The 21,915-nt window shown below is 55.0% G+C and overlaps 1 protein-coding gene across 3 annotated transcripts in view; it reads right to left on the minus strand.

Moving 5' to 3' along the window:
- Positions 1-13,958: 13,958 nt before the first annotated feature.
- Positions 13,959-21,915, minus strand: part of LOC137356037 (ras and Rab interactor 2-like) — a 48,723-nt gene continuing 40,766 nt past the window's right edge. For all 3 annotated transcript variants that reach the window (XM_068021767.1, XM_068021765.1, XM_068021766.1), the window contains 6 exons: positions 21,697-21,788; positions 19,808-20,908; positions 19,200-19,505; positions 17,469-17,600; positions 15,991-16,154; positions 13,959-15,519 (listed from right to left, as the gene is read on the minus strand). In XM_068021767.1, the coding sequence (XP_067877868.1) occupies positions 15,175-15,519; positions 15,991-16,154; positions 17,469-17,600; positions 19,200-19,505; positions 19,808-20,908; positions 21,697-21,788 (2,140 nt within the window). In that variant the 3' untranslated portion in view covers positions 13,959-15,174. The remainder of the gene's footprint in view (positions 15,520-15,990; positions 16,155-17,468; positions 17,601-19,199; positions 19,506-19,807; positions 20,909-21,696; positions 21,789-21,915) is intronic.

Consider the following 21,915-nt stretch of genomic DNA (forward strand, 5'->3'; position numbering starts at 1 on the left):
TATGGGGAGTGAGGGGGAGAGTGGGATTAGACTGGGTGGGATATTAAAGGGTGTGGGGAGTGAGGGGGAGAGTGGGATTAGACTGGGTGGGATATTAAAGGGTGTGCGGAGTGAGGGGGAGAGTGGGATTAGACTGGGTGTGATATTAAAGGGTGTGGGGACTGAGGGGGAGAGTGGGATTAGACTGGGTGGGATATTAAAGGTGTGGGGAGTGAGCGGGAGAGTGGGATTAGACTGGGTGGGATATTAAAGGGTATGGGGAGTGAGGGGGAGAGTGGGATTAGACTGGGTGGGATATTAAAGGGTGTGGGGAGTGAGGGGGAGAGTGGGATTAGACTGGGTGTGATATTAAAGGTGTGGGGAGTGAGCGGGAGAGTGGGATTAGACTGGGTGGGATATTAAAGGATGTGGGGAGTGAGGGGGAGAGTGGGATTAGACTGGGTGGGATATTAAAGGGTGTGGGGTGTGAGGGGGAGAGTGGGATTAGACTGGGTGGGATATTAAAGGGTGTGGGGTGTGAGGGGGAGAGTGGGATTAGACTGGGTGGGATATTAAAGGGTGCGGGGACTGAGGGGGAGAGTGGGATTAGACTGGGTGGGATATTAAAGGGTGTGGGGAGTGAGGGGGAGAGTGGGATTAGACTGGGTGGGATATTAAAGGGTGTGGGGAGTGAGGGGGAGAGTGGGATTAGACTGGGTGGGATATTAAAGGGTGTGAGGAGTGAGGGGGGAGAGTGGGATTAGACTGGGTGGGATATTAAAGGGTGTGGAGAGTGAGGGGGAGAGTGGGATTAGACTGGGTGGGATATTAAAGGATGTGGGGAGTGAGGGGGAGAGTGGGATTAGACTGGGGGGGATATTAAAGGTGTGGGGAGTGAGCGGGAGAGTGGGATTAGACTGGGTGGGATATTAAAGGATGTGGGGAGTGAGGGGGAGAGTGGGATTAGACTGGGTGGGATATTAAAGGTGTGGGGAGTGAGCGGGAGAGTGGGATTAGACTGGGTGGGATATTAAAGGATGTGGGGACTGAGGGGGGAGAGTGGGATTAGACTGGGTGGGATATTAAAGGGTGTGGGGAGTGAGGGGGAGAGTGGGATTAGACTGGGTGGGATATTAAAGGGTGTGGGGAGTGAGGGGGAGAGTGGGATTAGACTGGGTGGGATATTAAAGGGTGTGAGGAGTGAGGGGGGAGAGTGGGATTAGACTGGGTGGGATATTAAAGGGTGTGGAGAGTGAGGGGGAGAGTGGGATTAGACTGGGTGGGATATTAAAGGATGTGGGGAGTGAGGGGGAGAGTGGGATTAGACTGGGGGGGATATTAAAGGGTGTGGGGAGTGAGAGGGAGAGTGGGATTAGACTGGGTGGGATATTAAAGGGTGTGGGGAGTGAGGGGGAGAGTGGGATTAGACTGGGTGGGATATTAAAGGGTGTGGGGAGTGAGGGGGAGAGTGGGATTAGACTGGGTGGGATATTAAAGGGTGTGGGGAGTGAGGGGGGAGAGTGGGATTAGACTGGGTGGGATATTAAAGGGTGTGGGGAGTGAGGGGGGGGAGAGTGGGATTAGACTGGGTGGGATATTAAAGGGTGTGGGGACTGAGGGGGAGAGTGGGATTAGACTGGGTGGGATATTAAAGGATGTGGGGAGTGAGGGGGAGAGTGGGATTAGACTGGGTGGGATATTAAAGGGTGTGGGGAGTGAGGGGGGGGAGTGTGGGATTAGACTGGGTGGGATATTAAAGGGTGTGGGGAGTGAGGGGGAGAGTGGGATTAGACTGGGTGGGATATTAAAGGGTGTGGGGAGTGAGGGGGAGAGTGGGATTAGACTGGGTGGGATATTAAAGGGTGTGGGGAGTGAGGGGGGGGAGAGTGGGATTAGACTGGGTGGGATATTAAAGGATGTGGGGAGTGAGGGGGGGGAGAGTGGGATTAGACTGGGTGGGATATTAAAGGATGTGGGGAGTGAGGGGGGAGAGTGGGATTAGACTGGGTGGGATATTAAAGGGTGTGGGGAGTGAGGGGGGGGAGAGTGGGATTAGACTGGGTGGGATATTAAAGGATGTGGGGAGTGAGGGGGAGAGTGGGATTAGACTGGGTGGGATATTAAAGGGTGTGGGGAGTGAGGGGGGAGAGTGGGATTAGACTGGGTGGGATATTAAAGGGTGTGGGGAGTGAGGGGGGAGAGTGGGATTAGACTGGGTGGGATATTAAAGGGTGTGGGGAGTGAGGGGGGAGAGTGGGATTAGACTGGGTGGGATATTAAAGGGTGTGGGGAGTGAGGGGGGGGAGAGTGGGATTAGACTGGGTGGGATATTAAAGGATGTGGGGAGTGAGGGGGAGAGTGGGATTAGACTGGGTGGGATATTAAAGGATGTGGGGAGTGAGGGGGGAGAGTGGGATTAGACTGGGTGGGATATTAAAGGATGTGGGGAGTGAGGGGGAGAGTGGGATTAGACTGGGTGGGATATTAAAGGGTGTGGGGAGTGAGGGGGGAGAGTGGGATTAGACTGGGTGGGATATTAAAGGGTGTGGGGAGTGAGGGGGGGGAGAGTGGGATTAGACTGGGTGGGATATTAAAGGGTGTGGGGAGTGAGGGGGGAGAGTGGGATTAGACTGGGTGGGATATTAAAGGGTGTGGGGAGTGAGGGGGGGGAGAGTGGGATTAGACTGGGTGGGATATTAAAGGATGTGGGGAGTGAGGGGGAGAGTGGGATTAGACTGGGTGGGATATTAAAGGGTGTGGGGAGTGAGGGGGGAGAGTGGGATTAGACTGGGTGGGATATTAAAGGGTGTGGGGAGTGAGGGGGGGGAGAGTGGGATTAGACTGGGTGGGATATTAAAGGGTGTGGGGAGTGAGGGGGGAGAGTGGGATTAGACTGGGTGGGATATTAAAGGGTGTGGGGAGTGAGGGGGGGGAGAGTGGGATTAGACTGGGTGGGATATTAAAGGATGTGGGGAGTGAGGGGGAGAGTGGGATTAGACTGGGTGGGATATTAAAGGGTGTGGGGAGTGAGGGGGGAGAGTGGGATTAGACTGGGTGGGATATTAAAGGGTGTGGGGAGTGAGGGGGGGGAGAGTGGGATTAGACTGGGTGGGATATTAAAGGATGTGGGGACTGAGGGGGAGAGTGGGATTAGACTGGGTGGGATATTAAAGGGTGCGGGGACTGAGGGGGAGAGTGGGATTAGACTGGGTGGGATATTAAAGGGTGTGGGGAGTGAGGGGGAGAGTGGGATTAGACTGGGTGGGATATTAAAGGGTGTGGGGAGTGAGGGGGAGAGTGGGATTAGACTGGGTGGGATATTAAAGGGTGCGAGGAGGGGGGAGAGTGGGATTAGACTGGGTGGGATATTAAAGGGAGCGGGGACTGAGGGGGAGAGTGGGATTAGACTGGGTGGGATATTAAAGGGTGTGGGGTGTGAGGGGGAGAGTGGGATTAGACTGGGTGGGATATTAAAGGGTGTGGGGTGTGAGGGGGGAGAGTGGGATTAGACTGGGTGGGATATTAAAGGGTGTGGGGTGTGAGGGGGAGAGTGGGATTAGACTGGGTGGGATATTAAAGGGTGTGGGGTGTGAGGGGGAGAGTGGGATTAGACTGGGTGGGATATTAAAGGGTGTGGGCAGTGAGGGGGAGAGTGGGATTAGACTGGGTGGGATATTAAAGGGTGTGGGGAGTGAGGGGGGAGAGTGGGATTAGACTGGGTGGGATATTAAAGGTGTGGGGAGTGAGGGGGAGAGTGGGATTAGAATGGGTGGGATATTAAAGGGTGTGGGGAGTGAGGGGGGAGAGTGGGATTAGACTGGGTGGGATATTAAAGGTGTGGGGAGTGAGGGGGAGAGTGGGATTAGAATGGGTGGGATATTAAAGGGTGTGGGGAGTGAGGGGGGAGAGTGGGATTAGACTGGGTGGGATATTAAAGGGTGTGGGGAGTGAGGGGGGAGAGTGGGATTAGACTGGGTGGGATATTAAAGGGTGTGGGGAGTGAGGGGGGAGAGTGGGATTAGACTGGGTGGGATATTAAAGGGTGTGGGGAGTGAGGGGGGAGAGTGGGATTAGACTGGGTGGGATATTAAAGGTGTGGGGAGTGAGGGGGAGAGTGGGATTAGAATGGGTGGGATATTAAAGTGTGTGGGGAGTGAGGGGGGAAGAGTGGGATTAGACTGGGTGGGATATTAAAGTGTGTGGGGAGTGAGGGGGGAGAGTGGGATTAGACTGGGTGGGATATTAAAGGTGTGGGGAGAGAGGGGGAGAGTGGGATTAGACTGGGTGGGATATTAAAGTGTGTGGGGAGTGCGGGGGGAGAGTGGAATTAGACTGGGTGGGATATTAAAGTGTGTGGGGAGTGAGGGGGGAGAGTGGGATTAGACTGGGTGGGATATTAAAGGGTGTGGGGAGTGAGGGGGGAGAGTGGGATTAGACTGGGTGGGATATTAAAGGTGTGGGGAGTGAGGGGGAGAGTGGGATTAGACTGGGTGGCATATTAAAGGGTGTGGGGAGTGAGGGGGGAGAGTGGGATTAGACTGGGTGGGATATTAAAGGGTGTGGGGAGTGAGGGGGGAGAGTGGGATTAGACTGGGTGGGATATTAAAGGGTGTGGGGAGTGAGGGGGAGAGTGGGATTAGACTGGGTGGGATATTAAAGTGTGTGGGGAGTGAGGGGGAGAGTGGGATTAGACTGGGTGGGATATTAAAGTGTGTGGGGAGTGAGGGGGAGAGTGGGATTAGACTGGGTGGGATATTAAAGGGTGTGGGGAGTGAGGGGGGAGAGTGGGATTAGACTGGGTGGGATATTAAAGGGTGTGGGGAGTGAGGGGGAGAGTGGGATTAGACTGGGTGTGATATTAAAGGGTGTGAGGGGGAGAGTGGGATTAGACTGGGTGGGATATTAAAGGGAGTGAGGGGGAGAGTGGGATTAGACTGGGTGGGATATTAAAGGTGTGGGGAGAGAGGGGGAGAGTGGGATTAGACTGGGTGGGATATTAAAGTGTGTGGGGAGTGCGGGGGGAGAGTGGAATTAGACTGGGTGGGATATTAAAGGTGTGGGGAGAGAGGGGGAGAGTGGGATTAGACTGGGTGGGATATTAAAGTGTGTGGGGAGTGCGGGGGTAGAGTGGAATTAGACTGGGTGGGATATTAAAGTGTGTGGGGAGTGAGGGGGGAGAGTGGGATTAGACTGGGTGGGATATTAAAGGGTGTGGGGAGTGAGGGGGGAGAGTGGGATTAGACTGGGTGGGATATTAAAGGTGTGGGGAGTGAGGGGGAGAGTGGGATTAGACTGGGTGGCATATTAAAGGGTGTGGGGAGTGAGGGGGGAGAGTGGGATTAGACTGGGTGGGATATTAAAGGGTGTGGGGAGTGAGGGGGAGAGTGGGATTAGACTGGGTGGGATATTAAAGTGTGTGGGGAGTGAGGGGGAGAGTGGGATTAGACTGGGTGGGATATTAAAGGTGTGGGGAGTGAGGGGGAGAGTGGGATTAGACTGGGTGGGATATTAAAGGGTGTGGGGAGTGAGGGGGGAGAGTGGGATTAGACTGGGGGGGGATATTAAAGGGTGTGAGGGGGAGAGTGGGATTAGACTGGGTGGGATATTAAAGGGAGTGAGGGGGAGAGTGGGATTAGACTGGGTGGGATATTAAAGGGAGTGAGGGGGAGAGTGGGATTAGACTGGGTGTGATATTAAAGGGAGTGAGGGGGAGAGTGGGATTAGACTGGGTGGGATATTAAAGGGAGTGAGGGGGAGAGTGGGATTAGACTGGGTGTGATATTAAAGGGTGTGGGGAGTGAGGGGGGAGAGTGGGATTAGACTGGGTGTGATATTAAAGGGTGTGGGGAGTGAGGGGGGAGAGTGGGATTAGACTGGGTGTGATATTAAAGGGTGTGGGGAGTGAGGGGGGAGAGTGGGATTAGACTGGGTGGGATATTAAAGGGTGTGGGGAGTGAGGGGGGAGAGTGGGATTAGACTGGGTGGGATATTAAAGGTGTGGGGAGTGAGGGGGAGAGTGGGATTAGACTGGGTGGCATATTAAAGGGAGTGGGGAGTGAGGGGGAGAGTGGGATTAGACTGGGTGGGATATTAAAGTGTGTGGGGAGTGAGGGGGAGAGTGGGATTAGACTGGGTGGGATATTAAAGGTGTGGGGAGTGAGGGGGAGAGTGGGATTAGACTGGGTGGGATATTAAAGGGTGTGGGGAGTGAGGGGGGAGAGTGGGATTAGACTGGGGGGGGATATTAAAGGGTGTGGGGAGTGAGGGGGGAGAGTGGGATTAGACTGGGTGGGATATTAAAGGGTGTGGGGAGTGAGGGGGGAGAGTGGGATTAGACTGGGTGTGATATTAAAGGTGTGGGGAGTGAGCGGGAGAGTGGGATTAGACTGGGGGGGATATTAAAGGGTGTGGGGAGTGAGGGGGGAGAGTGGGATTAGACTGGGGGGGGGATATTAAAGGGTGTGGGGAGTGAGGGGGGAGAGTGGGATTAGACTGGGTGGGATATTAAAGGGTGTGGGGAGTGAGGGGGGAGAGTGGGATTAGACTGGGTGTGATATTAAAGGTGTGGGGAGTGAGCGGGAGAGTGGGATTAGACTGGGTGGGATATTAAAGGGTGTGGGGACTGAGGGGGAGAGTGGGATGAGACTGGGTGGGATATTAAAGGTGTGGGGAGTGAGCGGGAGAGTGGGATTAGACTGGGTGGGATATTAAAGGGTATGGGGAGTGAGGGGGAGAGTGGGATTAGACTGGGTGGGATATTAAAGGGTGTGGGGAGTGAGGGGGAGAGTGGGATTAGACTGGGTGTGATATTAAAGGTGTGGGGAGTGAGCGGGAGAGTGGGATTAGACTGGGTGGGATATTAAAGGATGTGGGGAGTGAGGGGGAGAGTGGGATTAGACTGGGTGGGATATTAAAGGGTGTGGGGTGTGAGGGGGAGAGTGGGATTAGACTGGGTGGGATATTAAAGGGTGTGGGGTGTGAGGGGGAGAGTGGGATTAGACTGGGTGGGATATTAAAGGGTGCGGGGACTGAGGGGGAGAGTGGGATTAGACTGGGTGGGATATTAAAGGGTGTGGGGAGTGAGGGGGAGAGTGGGATTAGACTGGGTGGGATATTAAAGGGTGTGGGGAGTGAGGGGGAGAGTGGGATTAGACTGGGTGGGATATTAAAGGGTGTGGGGAGTGAGGGGGAGAGTGGGATTAGACTGGGTGGGATATTAAAGGATGTGGGGAGTGAGGGGGGGAGAGTGGGATTAGACTGGGTGGGATATTAAAGGGTGTGGAGAGTGAGGGGGAGAGTGGGATTAGACTGGGGGGGATATTAAAGGGTGTGGGGAGTGAGGGGGGAGAGTGGGATTAGACTGGGTGGGATATTAAAGGATGTGGGGAGTGAGGGGGAGAGTGGGATTAGACTGGGTGGGATATTAAAGGGTGCGGGGACTGAGGGGGAGAGTGGGATTAGACTGGGTGGGATATTAAAGGGTGTGGGGAGTGAGGGGGAGAGTGGGATTAGACTGTGTGGGATATTAAAGGGTGTGGGGAGTGAGGGGGAGAGTGGGATTAGACTGGGTGGGATATTAAAGGGTGCGGGGACTGAGGGGGAGAGTGGGATTAGACTGGGTGGGATATTAAAGGGTGCGGGGACTGAGGGGGAGAGTGGGATTAGACTGGGTGGGATATTAAAGGGTGTGGGGAGTGAGGGGGAGAGTGGGATTAGACTGGGTGGGATATTAAAGGGTGTGGGGAGTGAGGGGGGAGAGTGGGATTAGACTGGGTGGGATATTAAAGGGTGCGAGGAGGGGGGAGAGTGGGATTAGACTGGGTGGGATATTAACGGGTGTGGGGAGTGAGGGGGAGAGTGGGATTAGACTGGGTGGGATATTAAAGGGTGTGGGGAGTGAGGGGGAGAGTGGGATTAGACTGGGTGGGATATTAAAGGGTGTGGGGTGTGAGGGGGGAGAGTGGGATTAGACTGGGTGGGATATTAAAGGGTGTGGGGACTGAGGGGGAAGAGTGGGATTAGACTGGGTGGGATATTAAAGGGTGTGGGGTGTGAGGGGGGGAGTGGGATTAGACTGGGTGGGATATTAAAGGGTGTGGGGTGTGAGGGGGGAGAGTGGGATTAGACTGGGTGGGATATTAAAGGGTGTGGGGTGTGAGGGGGGAGAGTGGGATTAGACTGGGTGGGATATTAAAGGGTGTGGGGACTGAGGGGGAAGAGTGGGATTAGACTGGGTGGGATATTAAAGGGTGTGGGGTGTGAGGGGGGGAGTGGGATTAGACTGGGTGGGATATTAAAGGGTGTGGGGTGTGAGGGGGGAGAGTGGGATTAGACTGGGTGGGATATTAAAGGGTGTGGGCAGTGAGGGGGATTGTGGGATTAGACTGGGTGGGATATTAAAGGGTGTGGGGTGTGAGGGGGGAGAGTGGGATTAGACTGGGTGGGATATTAAAGGGAGTGGGGACTGAGGGGGAAGAGTGGGATTAGACTGGGTGGGATATTAAAGGGTGTGGGGTGTGAGGGGGAGAGTGGGATTAGACTGGGTGGGATATTAAAGGGTGAGGGGTGTGAGGGGGGAGAGTGGGATTAGACTGGGTGGGATATTAAAGGGTGCAAGGAGTGGGGAGAGTGGGATTAGACTGGGTGGGATATTAAAGGGTGTGGGGTGTGAGGGGGGAGTGGGATTAGACTGGGTGGGATATTAAAGGGTGTGGGGTGTGAGGGGGGAGAGTGGGATTAGACTGGGTGGGATATTAAAGGGTGTGGGGTGTGAGGGGGGAGAGTGGGATTAGACTGGGTGGGATATTAAAGGGTGTGGGGTGTGAGGGGGGAGAGTGGGATTAGACTGGGTGGGATATTAAAGGGTGTGGGGAGTGAGGGGGAGAGTGGGATTAGACTGGGGGGGATATTAAAGTGTGCGGGGAGTGAGGGGGAGAGTGGGATTAGACTGGGTGGGATATTAAAGGGTGTGGGGAGTGAGGGGGAGAGTGGGATTAGACTGGGTGGGATATTAAAGGGTGTGGGGAGTGAGGGGGAGAGTGGGATTAGACTGGGTGGGATATTAAAGGGTGTGGGGTGTGAGGGGGGAGAGTGGGATTAGACTGGGTGGGATATTAAAGGGTGTGGGGTGTGAGGGGGAGAGTGGGATTAGACTGGGTGGGATATTAAAGGGTACGGGGTGTGAGGGGGAGAGTGGGATTAGACTGGGTGTGATATTAAAGGGTGTGGGGAGTGAGGGGGGAGAGTGGGATTAGACTGGGTGGGATATTAAAGGGTGCGAGGAGGGGGGAGAGTGGGATTAGACTGGGTGGGATATTAAAGGGTGTGGGGTGTGAGGGGGGAGAGTGGGATTAGACTGGGTGGGATATTAAAGGGTGCGAGGAGGGGGGAGAGTGGGATTAGACTGGGTGGGATATTAAAGGGAGTGGGGAGTGAGGGGGAGAGTGGGATTAGACTGGGTGGGATATTAAAGGATGTGGGGAGTGAGGGGGGAGAGTGGGATTAGACTGGGTGGGATATTAAAGGATGTGGGGAGTGAGGGGGGAGAGTGGGATTAGACTGGGTGGGATATTAAAGGGTGTGGGGTGTGAGGGGGAGAGTGGGATTAGACTGGGTGGGATATTAAAGGGTGTGGGGAGTGAGGGGGAGAGTGGGATTAGACTGGGTGGGATATTAAAGGGTGTGGGGAGTGAGGGGGAGAGTGGGATTAGACTGGGTGGGATATTAAAGGGTGTGGGGAGTGAGGGGGAGAGTGGGATTAGACTGGGTGGGATATTAAAGGGTGCGAGGAGTGGGGAGAGTGGGATTAGACTGGGTGGGATATTAAAGGGTGTGGGGAGTGAGGGGGAGAGTGGGATTAGACTGGGTGGGATATTAAAGGGTGTGGGGAGTGAGGGGGAGAGTGGGATTAGACTGGGTGGGATATTAAAGGGTGTGGGGAGTGAGGGGGAGTGAGGGGGAGAGTGGGATTAGACTGGGTGGGATATTAAAGGGTGTGGGGTGTGAGGGGGGAGAGTGGGATTAGACTGGGTGGGATATTAAAGGGTGCGAGGAGTGGGGAGAGTGGGATTAGACTGGGTGGGATATTAAAGGGTGTGGGGTGTGAGGGGGAGAGTGGGATTAGACTGGGTGGGATATTAAAGGGTGCGAGGAGGGGGGAGAGTGGGATTAGACTGGGTGGGATATTAAAGGGAGTGGGGACTGAGGGGGAAGAGTGGGATTAGACTGGGTGGGATATTAAAGGTGTGGGGAGTGAGGGGGAGAGTGGGATTAGACTGGGTGGGATATTAAAGGGTGTGGGGAGTGAGGGGGAGAGTGGGATTAGACTGGGTGGAATATTAAAGGGTGTGGGGAGTGAGGGGGAGAGTGGGATTAGACTGGGTGTGATATTAAAGTGTGTGGGGAGTGAGGGGGAGAGTGGGATTAGACTGGGTGGGATATTAAAGGGTGTGGGGTGTGAGGGGGAGAGTGGGATTAGACTGGGTGGGATATTAAAGGGTACGGGGTGTGAGGGGGAGAGTGGGATTAGACTGGGTGGGATATTAAAGGGTGTGGGGAGTGAGGGGGAGAGTGGGATTAGACTGGGTGGGATATTAAAGGGTGTGGGGAGTGATGGGGAGAGTGGGATTAGACTGGGTGGAATATTAAAGGGTGTGGGGAGTGAGGGGGAGAGTGGGATTAGACTGGGTGTGATATTAAAGGGTGTGGGGAGTGAGGGGGAGAGTGGGATTAGACTGGGTGGGATATTAAAGGGTGTGGGGTGTGAGGGGGAGAGTGGGATTAGACTGGGTGGGATATTAAAGGGTGTGGGGTGTGAGGGGGAGAGTGGCATTAGACTGGGGGGGATATTAAAGGGTGTGGGGAGTGAGGGGGAGAGTGGGATTAGACTGGGTGGGATATTAAAGGGTGTGGGGAGTGAGGGGGAGAATGGGATTAGACTGGGTGGGATATTAAAGGGTGTGGGGTGTGAGGGGGAGAGTGGGATTAGACTGGGTGGGATATTAAAGGGTGTGGGGAGTGAGGGGGGAGAGTGGGATTAGACTGGGTGGGATATTAAAGGGTGTGGGGAGTGAGGGGGAGAGTGGGATTAGACTGGGTGGGATATTAAAGGGTGTGGGGAGTGAGGGGGGAGAGTGGGATTAGACTGGGTGGGATATTAAAGGGTGTGGGGAGTGAGGGGGGAGAGTGGGATTAGACTGGGTGGGATATTAAAGGGTGTGGGGAGTGAGGGGGGAGAGTGGGATTAGACTGGGTGGGATATTAAAGGGTGTGGGGAGTGAGGGGGAGAGTGGGATTAGACTGGGTGGGATATTAAAGGGTGTGGGGAGTGAGGGGGGAGAGTGGGATTAGACTGGGTGGGATATTAAAGGGTGTGGGGAGTGAGGGGGAGAGTGGGATTAGACTGGGTGGGATATTAAAGGGTGTGGGGAGTGAGGGGGAGAATGGGATTAGACTGGGTGGGATATTAAAGGGTGTGGGGTGTGAGGGGGAGAGTGGGATTAGACTGGGTGGGATATTAAAGGGTGTGGGGAGTGAGGGGGAGAGTGGGATTTGACTGGGTGGGATATTAAAGGGTGTGGGGACTGAGGGGGAGAGTGGGATTAGACTGGGTGGGATATTAAAGGGTGTGGGGTGTGAGGGGGAGAGTGGGATTAGACTGGGTGGAATATTAAAGGGTGTGGGGAGTGAGGGGGAGAGTGGGATTAGACTGGGTGGGATATTAAAGGGTGTGGGGAGTGAGGGGGGGAGTGGGATTAGACTGGGTGGGATATTAAAGGGTGTGGGGAGTGAGGGGGAGAGTGGGATTAGACTGGGTGGGATATTAAAGGGTGTGGGGAGTGAGGGGGAGAGTGGGATTAGACTGGGTGGGATATTAAAGGTGTGGGGAGTGAGGGGGAGAGTGGGATTCGACTGGGTGGGATATTAAAGGTGTGGGGTGTGAGGGGGAGAGTGGGATTAGACTGGGTGGGATATTAAAGGGTGTGGGGAGTGAGGGGGAGAGTGGGATTAGACTGGGTGGAATATTAAAGGGTGTGGGGAGTGAGGGGGAGAGTGGGATTAGACTGGGTGGGATATTAAAGGTGTGGGGTGTGAGGGGGAGAGTGGGATTAGACTGGGTGGGATATTAAAGGGTGTGGGGAGTGAGGGGGAGAGTGGGATTAGACTGGGTGGGATATTAAAGGGTGTGGGGAGTGATGGGGAGAGTGGGATTAGACTGGGTGGAATATTAAAGGGTGTGGGGAGTGAGCGGGAGAGTGGGATTAGACTGGGTGGGATATTAAAGGGTGTGGGGAGTGAGGGGGAGAGTGGGATTAGACTGGGTGGGATATTAAAGGGTGTGGGGAGTGAGGGGGAGAGTGGGATTAGACTGGGTGGGATATTAAAGGGTGTGGGGTGTGAGGGGGAGAATGGGATTAGACTGGGTGGGATATTAAAGGGTGTGGGGTGTGAGGGGGAGAGTGGGATTAGACTGGGTGGGATATTAAAGGGTGTGGGGTGTGAGGGGGAGAGTGGGATCAGACTGGGTGGGATATTAAAGGTGTGGGGAGTGAGCGGGAGAATGGGATTAGACTGGGTGGGATATTAAAGGGTGTGGGGAGTGAGGGGGGAGAGTGGGATTAGACTGGGTGGGATATTAAAGGGTGTGGGGAGTGAGGGGGGAGAGTGGGATTAGACTGGGGGGGATATTAAAGGGTGTGGGGTGTGAGGGGGAGAATGGGATTAGACTGGGTGGGATATTAAAGGGTGTGGGGAGTGAGGGGGGAGAGTGGGATTAGACTGGGTGGGATATTAAAGGGTGTGGGGAGTGAGGGGGGAGAGTGGGATTAGACTGGGGGGGATATTAAAGGGTGTGGGGTGTGAGGGGGAGAATGGGATTAGACTGGGTGGGATATTAAAGGGTGTGGGGTGTGAGGGGGAGAGTGGGATTAGACTGGGTGGGATATTAAAGGGTGTGGGGAGTGAGGGGGGAGAGTGGGATTAGACTGGGTGGGATATTAAAGGGTGTGGGGAGTGAGGGGGGAGAGTGGGATTAGACTGGGTGGGATATTAAAGGGTGTGGGGAGTGAGGGGGGAGAGTGGGATTAGACTGGGTGGGATATTAAAGGGTGTGGGGTGTGAGGGGGGAGAGTGGGATTAGACTGGGTGGGATATTAAAGGGTGTGGGGAGTGAGGGGGGAGAGTGGGATTAGACTGGGTGGGATATTAAAGGGTGTGGGGTGTGAGGGGGAGAGTGGGATTAGACTGGGTGGGATATTAAAGGGTGTGGGGAGTGAGGGGGGAGAGTGGGATTAGACTGGGTGGGATATTAAAGGGTGTGGGGAGTGAGGGGGGAGAGTGGGATTAGACTGGGTGGGATATTAAAGGGTGTGGGGAGTGAGGGGGGAGAGTGGGATTAGACTGGGTGGGATATTAAAGGGTGTGGGGAGTGAGGGGGGAGAGTGGGATTAGACTGGGTGGGATATTAAAGGGTGTGGGGAGTGAGGGGGGAGAGTGGGATTAGACTGGGTGGGATATTAAAGGGTGTGGGGAGTGAGGGGGGAGAGTGGGATTAGACTGGGTGGGATATTAAAGGGTGTGGGCAGTGAGGGGGAGAGTGGGATTAGACTGGGTGGGATATTAAAGGGTGTGGGCAGTGAGGGGGAGAGTGGGATTAGACTGGGTGGGATATTAAAGGGTGTGGGGAGTGAGGGGGAGAGTGGGATTAGACTGGGTGGGATATTAAAGGGTGTGGGGAGTGAGGGGGGAGAGTGGGATTAGACTGGGTGGGATATTAAAGGGTGTGGGGGGTGAGGGGGGAGAGTGAGATTAGACTGGGTGGGATATTAAAGGGTGTGGGGAGTGAGGGGGGAGAGTGGGATTAGACTGGGTGGGATATGTATATAAATCTTGTTTAAATAAAAGTATGAACGAGTCTGAAACAGGCGGGAGATTAGATGAGACCAGCTCATGTTATATTAATAATAAATCTTTTTGTACATCACACAGTTTAAACAGGGTCACAGCCCCCCTCTCTATAACACAGATATATAACACATACACTGATAGATTCAAAATGAAACACATTCTGAATTGAAAATCAAATTGATTACAATATCCAGAGAAACATCTGTTATACAATTAAAAATGGAATCCAAAAATTAATTAACAGCCTAACATTCGCTCAGGTACATTGTCAAGATCCCAGATCCACTAGTACGATATTGGAAGTGAGGACTAGTGGGGGAGGGGCGGAGGAATAGCAAAGGATGGGGCACAGTTACTCATATAACAGGAACAACAGGAATAACTGGATCCGATTCTGTTCCCAGGATTGGACTTTCAAACTGAAATGGGGTCAAGAGTCTGTTAGGGCAGTCTGGTGATAGGGAGAGGGTGGGAGGAGTGGGGGAGAGGGTGGGAGGAGTGGGGGAGAGGAGTGGGGGAGAGGGTGGGAGGAGTGGGGGAGAGGGTGGGAGGAGTGGGGGAGAGGGTGGGAGGAGTGGGGGAGAGGGGGAGAAGTTTGGGGCTTGGGATATGTTGGATGAGTGAGGTGAGGAAGGTGGGGAGAGGGATTGAGGCATGTGGGGAGAGGGACAGTAGGTGGGGGGAGTGAGGGATAGGGTGGATGAATGAGGTGAGGGAGATAGGGAGGGGGCAGTGGCTGATTTTCCCTCCTCTCCTGACCCACGCACAGAGACTAACTGAAACCCCAACAGGGGTAAGTGAAGTCAGTACAGGCCGAGGTGGAGCACCAGCCTTTCCTGCTGTGTGTGTGTGGGGCTCAGGACATAGAATTCACAATGGAAATGCAGGCATTATGGTCAGCATGGACGCGGTGGGCCGAAGGGCCTGTTTCTATGCTGTATGACTCTATGAAACAGCCCCTCACAGAATATCCTTGCATTCCTTACTCCCTCCTGCGACCATCTAGCTTCCTCCTGTAATAATCCCCAACCTATTATCCAGGGTGGCATCAGTTCCCTCGACACAGGCCGTGAGCCAATGCTGGGCCTTTCCTGACCCACGTCAGGCTCGTCTGGGCCAAGCTTTCCCCTGGCCTGTACTGCGTTCATCGGAGATAGCAACGCTCAAATCATAAGTGCAAAAGCTTCACAGGCCTTGCTGGGCCCCGAGGGGCGAAAGTGGCCGTTGCCATGGCAGCCAGTAGGCCTCGCTGTCCTTCGGGACCCCCTTCCCTCAGGCCCGACCCAGCCCCTACGGCACGAGGCCTCCCCCTAGGTCTATCGCGTTGTCTCGGAGCAGCTTGCGGTTGCCCCTGGGGGCCACCTGCTGCTCGACGGGTTTGTAGACAAAGTGGTAGTAACCCGTTTCGTCCTGGCCTTGCAGCCCGGCCTTGATCTGCTGGGGGTGGGAGTCCCGGGGCAGCAGCCGCCAGCTGTCGTCCACCACGAGATACAGGCCGTGCCTGCCGGGCTCCTGAACCTTGAACTTCTCGGCGCAAATCCGGCACAAGTCCTCCGTCGTCTCGGCTGGTCTCACCACCAGTGTCTTGGCGGTGCAGCCATTGCAGGGGTCTTGATAGGCCACGCGGAGAAAGTTCTGAGAAAACAGCAGAAGGAGACAAGGAGAGAGGAAGAGAATCCGTATTTAGACAAGGTCTTTCACCATCTACAAGATGCACTGCAGAAACTCACCAAGGCTCCTTCGACAGCACCTTCCAAACCCGCGACCTCTACCAACTAGGACAAGGTCAGCAGATACATGGGAACATCACCGCCTGCAAGTTCCCCTCCAAGTTACACACCATCCTGACTTGGAACTATATCACTGTTCCTGAGTTACAAACCCGGAACTGCCTTCCTAACAGCACTGTGGGTGTACCTACCCCACATGGATTGCAGCGGTTCAAGAAGGCAGCTCACCACCACCTTCATGCCCCCCGGGCAGAGATTGACTTTCCTGCTCGGCCTGTGCGGGGGGCGTTCAGTGATCGCACGGGGTGGGGGGGGGGGAGGTTCAGTACCCATCGGGGAAGAGTGATCACATGGCGGGATTGCTCTTGACACTGACCTGGAAGTCATTGACTGAAGGCACTGGCTCGTAGGTCCTCCGTCTTTTGTGCCACTGCTTCAGTGAGTTCCTGATCTCGTTGCTGATTCCCAACACAAGCTGATCCATGTGGTAATTCTGGAGTTCGAACAAGCTGGCATAGAGTGTGGTGAGGTAATACCCACCTGCAGGGTACAAGAGACATATTGGATTAGATTATAGTCACATTGAGGCCTTGATCAGAGTAAATAACCTTTATAAACAGGGACAGAGTACAAAAAGAAGGAAGTTATGTTAAACTTTTATAAATCACTGGGTTCTCCCCCAGCTGGAGAATTGTGTCCAATTCCGGGCCCGCACTTTCAGAAGAATGTCAAGGCCTTGGAGAGGGTGCGGAGGAGATTTACTGGAATGGTCCCAGGGATGAGGGACTTCATTAATGTGGAGAGACTGGGAGAAGCTGGGATTGTTCTCCTTAGAGCAGAGAAGGTTAAGGGAGAGATTTAATCGAGACGTTCAAAATCAGGAAGGGTTTTGATGGAGTAAATAAGGAGAAACTGTTTCCGGTGGCAGGAGTGTCGGTAACCAGAGAGACACAGATTGAAGAGAATTGGGGAAAGAACCAGAGGGGGAGATGAGGAGAATTTTTTTTACACAGTGAGTTGTTGTGATCTGGAACGCGCTGCCTGAAAGGGCGGTGGAAGCAGATTCAATAGTAACTTTCAAAAGGGAATTGGATAAATAGTTGAAAAGGAGAAATTTACAGAGCTGTGGGGGAAAGAGCAGGGGTGGAGTGGGACTGATTGGAGAGATCTTTCAAAGAGCCAGCACAGACACGATGGGCCGAATGGGCCTCCTCCTGTTCCTGTGATCCTATAAACTCCATTATGCTGAGGCAAATTGAGTACAGCACAGGAACAGGCCATTCGGCCCATCTGCTGGTGTTTCTGCTCCACACGAGCCTCCTCCCACCCCCTCTCCATCTCACCCTATCACCATATCCTTCTATTCCTTTCTCCCTCATGTGTTTATCCAGCTTCCCCCTTAAATATATCGATACTATTCACCTCCAGCACTCCCTGTGATAGTGAGTTCCACATTCTCCCCACTCTCTGGGGAAAGGAGTTTCTCCTGAATTCCCCATTGGATTTATTAGTGAGAAAGGACTGCATTTATATAGCGCCTCTGGATGTCCCAAAGCATCCACAGCCAATTAAGTTACTTCTGAAGTTAGTACGTTTATTTGCTGAACAGAGAGTGTGAGGAGGGGGGGGGGGGGGTGAGATCTTCTCCCCCCCCCCCCCCCACCCCACCTCACTCCAGGTACAAACAGAGAGGAACTGCAAGAGGTCACTCAGCCCCTTCCAGCCTGTGCTGCCCATCAGCCGATCCCCAATCCACCTCGGCTCCGCAGCCCTTCAGATCTGTGGCTGGCAAAACGCTCAGAGGGGTTGTTAGCACACAGTGCAAGGTCCACCCAGGGGGAAACCGCCCCTTACCTTCTCCCATCAGCTCGGACTGGTCCAGCAATTCCATCATATACTCCACCTCCAGGCTCAGCTCAGGCAGATCACACTCAGCGATAATGTACGTCATAGTCGGCAGGAACTCATCGGCACCGTGCGGTTCTCCTAGGACACAGTGAAAGCAACACCATAATGCCCTGTCACTAACCAACCATTGACAGGCACTCAACATAGTCCCCACCGCTCTCCCCCTGTCAACGCAGGGGGCTCAGGGGCCATCGCAGAGAGGGCAGTAACCCAGACAGCGGATCCGAGTGATAGAGCAGTGAACAGCTTCAGCCGTTCCCTACATCCAGCCCTGAAGGGGCACTGACCCTCTCCAGGGATAGGTAGAAGCGGAGTGTTTGATGGGGACAGTGTAGAGGGAGCTTTACTCTGTATCTAACCCCCGTACTGTACCTGTCCTGGGGAGTGTTTGATGGGGACAGTGTCGAGGGAGCTTTACTCTGTATCTAACCCCCGTACTGTACCTGTCCTGGGGAGTGTTTGATGGGGACAGTGTAGAGGGAACTTTACTCTGTATCTAACCCCCGTGCTGTACCTGTCCTGGGAGTGTTTGATGTGGACAGTGTAGAGGGAGCTTTACTCTGTATCTAACCCCGTACTGTACCTGTCCTGGGAGTGTTTGATGAGGACAGTGTAGAGGGGGCTTTACTCTGTATCTAACCCCCGTACTGTACCTGTCCTGGGAGTGTTTGATGGGGGACAGTGCAGAGGGAGCTTTACTCTGTATCTAACCCCCGTACTGTACCTGTCCTGGGAGTGTTTGATGGGGACAGTGTAGAGGGAACTTTACTCTGTATCTAACCCCTGTGCTGTACCTGTCCTGGGAGTGTTTGATGGGGACAGTGTAGAGGGGGCTTTACTCTGTATCTAACCCCCGTACTGTACCTGTCCTGGGAGTGTTTGATGGGGGACAGTGCAGAGGGAGCTTTACTCTGTATCTAACCCCCGTACTGTACCTGTCCTGGGAGTGTTTGATGGGGACAGTGTAGAGTGAGCTTTACTCTGTATCTAACCCCCGTTTTTTTTTTTTTTTTTCTTTTTTTTTCTCTGTATCTAACCTCCGTACTGTACCTGTCCTGGGAGTGTTTGATGAGGACAGTGTAGAGTGAGCTTTACTCTGTATCTAACCTCCGTACTGTACCTGTCCTGGGAGTGTTTGATGGGGGACAGTGTAGAGTGAGCTTTACTCTGTATCTAACCTCCGTACTGTACCTGTCCTGGGAGTGTTTGATGGGGGACAGTGTAGAGTGAGCTTTACTCTGTATCTAACCTCCGTACTGTACCTGTCCTGGGAGTGTTTGATGGGGACAGTGTAGAGGGAGCTTTACTCTGTATCGAACCCCCGTACTGTACCTGTCCTGGGAGTGTTTGATGGGGACAGTGTAGAGGGAGCTTTACTCTGTATCTAACCCCCGTACTGTACCTGTCCTGGGAGTATTTGATGGGGACAGTGTAGAGGGAGCTTTACTCTGTATCGAACCCCCGTACTGTACCTGTCCTGGGAGTGTTTGATGGGGACAGTGTAGAGGGAGCTTTACTCTGTATCTAACCCCCGTACTGTACCTGTCCTGGGAGTGTTTGATGGGGACAGTGTAGAGGGAGCTTTACTCTGTATCTAACCCCCGTGCTGTACCTGTCCTGGGAGTGTTTGATGGGATACCTGTTGCCTCGGTAACTCACAGACAGGACGGTCAGTACCTTGAGCTCCTTTCATCCTCTCGTAGATGAGTTTACAAGCTTGCAGGAGAAAGTTGACTTTCTTGATTGGAGAGTACGTCTTCTGCATCAGTGTAAACCTCTGCTTAATCTTCTCCAGGGCTCCGATGTCTGGGACACTGACCCGTACCCCCAGGCTCTGAGGGCCCGCCTGTCGGAGCAGCTGAATGTTGTCCCTGATTTGTTGCAGAGAGCCGTCGAGCAGGCGGAACTCCCGCAGGCTGGCCTCGATGGTCCGTCTCAGAGGCTTCAGCACGCTCTTGTGCATAGCCATTTCCAGGAGGTGATCTGTAGGGGGTGGGGGGGGAGCAAGGAGGAGGGGTCAGCAAGGTGAAAGACGGCGGGCAACGAGAGAACACGGGCACATCAGTTCGAACGGAGTCCCCGTTGGGGAGGGGAGAGTGGACCTGGGCTGTGGCAGGACATTCAATGGCTGGGGAGAGTTGTCACGCCAATGGGCTACCATCCTCTCTCCGGGAGGGGGGGGGGGGGGCTAGGTTAGAGGGGCTGAAGGGCCCGTTTCTGAGCTGTAATTAATCAGTGGAGACACGAATTGTTGGAGGACGGGAGAACCGTCTGCTCTCTCTCACCTTTCTCCTCTTCCTCGATGAAGATGTCGACTGTGGATTCCAGCTCGGAGCTGTGGATCAGAAACATTTTCATGTGGGTCATGAACTGTCGGATGGGCTGAAGGAACTCGGAGCCGGAGGTGTGGTAACCCTTGCCCTCTCGCAGGGCGCTCAGGAACTCCTGCACCAAGCCACCAAGGTAGGTGTGCCGGTCACGGGAACGGTCCTCGATCACTCGGATGAGCTTCTTCTCGGGGCTGCTGAAGGAGCTGAACACCTCGTTCATCTTCCAGAAGGGAGCACACACCATCCACCGCACGCTGCGTGACCTGGGGGGCGGAGGTCGGGGGTCGTCGACTTCAGCCGGCCCCTCCTCCCCCTCCTCCCCCTCGCTGCTGAGGGACTGAGTGTCCACCTCGCTGATGGGAGGCGGGGGGCTCCCGTAAAGCAGGCCCAGGCCCAGGCCGTCCACCTCCGGGACGCTCAAACAGCTGGCGTCGCTCAGTCGCTGCTCAGCGTCAATGTCCGAGGGCGAGGTCAACGGTGGCTTGGGAGGGTCAGCGGGGTCGGGGGAGGGCTGGAGGCTGACCGGGGTGGGAACTCGGTACTTCTCCTCGGCCGGAGGGGAGAGGGGGACGTCCAGCGTCAGCCTGGCGGTCCGGGCCTCCATCAGCTGCTTCTTCAGGCGGGGAGGAGCGAGGGGCGCCTTGGGCTGCTTGTAGGACGCGTCGTCGTCTGAGGAGGGGACTCTGAACGGCCAGGACTGACGAGGCAGCAGCTCCTGGGAGCCCCCCTGCTCACAGGGGACAGGAGGAGGGGGCTCGGTGGGCGGTGAGAGGGGGCTGGAAGTCTCGGTGGAGACGCGGACCTTAAAGCTGCGTTTGAACTGCGTCCGCTTGCTCTTGTCCGTCTCGTCCAGGGCGAAGAGGGGATTGACAAAGCTCAGGGCCCCATTCCCGCTGGACTGGCCCACTTCCCCGGGAGGCCGAGTCCTCAGGGGGCTTCGTAACGTCTCCACCTGGACTTCCGGCTCCGATTTCCCCGGGGGGCCCTGCTCCTGGGGCGACTCGCTCCCGCCTTCCTCCGGTGGCTCCCGGACGTTGAGGGCCGAGCTCCAGAACTCTAGAGGAGAGAAACGTCAAGTGAGTTAGTCAGGCATGGCCTCGTGGCGATGGATCTACCACCACCTCCCCCCACACGCCATTCACCCACCCAACACACTGAGCAAGAAAGGCCCAGGCTCCATTCGCGGCCTAGTGCTGATTTAGGAAGGGGTGGAGTGAAGCCCAACTGGCCTCAGTGCCCACGTCACCCAGAGGTTCCTGTCTTCTATCTGGGGTCACATTCAGGCCCTGGGCCCATATGAGGAGCCCCAGGCCTAGCCAGGAGGCCCCAGGCCCACTATACAGGCCCCAGATCAGTCCCAGAGGCCCCAGGCCCAGCCAGGAGGCCCCAGGCCTGTCCAGGAGGCTCCAGGCCCATTATACAGGCTCCAGATCAGTCCCATGGCCCCAGGCCCAGCCAGGAGGCCCCAGATCAGTCCCGGAGACCCCAAGCCCAGCCAGGAGGCCCCAGATCAGTCCCAGCGGCCCCAGGCCCAGCCAGGAGGCCCCGGGCCTGTCCAGGAGGCTCCAGGCCCACTATTACAGGCCCCAGATCAGTCCCATGGCCCCAGGCCCAGCCAGGAGGCCCCAGATCAGTCCCAGCGGCCCCAGGCCCAGCCAGGAGGCCCCGGGCCTGTCCAGGAGGCTCCAGGCCCACTATTACAGGCCCCAGATCAGTCCCATGGCCCCAGGCCCAGCCAGGAGGCCCCAGATCAGTCCCAGAGGCCCCAGGCCCAGCCAGGAGGCCCTGGGTCGTCCGGGACAACGATGGCAACCACTATTTGACAAGAGTGTTGAGGTACTCACCAATCCCCAGGTGTGAGATGGTCTTTAGCTTTTTGTGAGACCGAGCTGTTGCAATCGCCAGTGGGAGTTTTAAAATGAACGGCAAAATATCCCTTTAATAAAGAGAAAAACAGGTCAGTCTCACACCGAGAGCCACACAGATTTAAAACAATAAGATGCATTTCGACAGCACCTTCCACCATCTGTACAGCCAAGTGAAGTCCGGTCACTGTTGTAATG

Source organism: Heterodontus francisci, chromosome 44 (genome assembly GCF_036365525.1).
Source record: "Heterodontus francisci isolate sHetFra1 chromosome 44, sHetFra1.hap1, whole genome shotgun sequence".
In the NCBI taxonomy this organism is placed as follows: Eukaryota; Metazoa; Chordata; class Chondrichthyes; order Heterodontiformes; family Heterodontidae; genus Heterodontus; species Heterodontus francisci.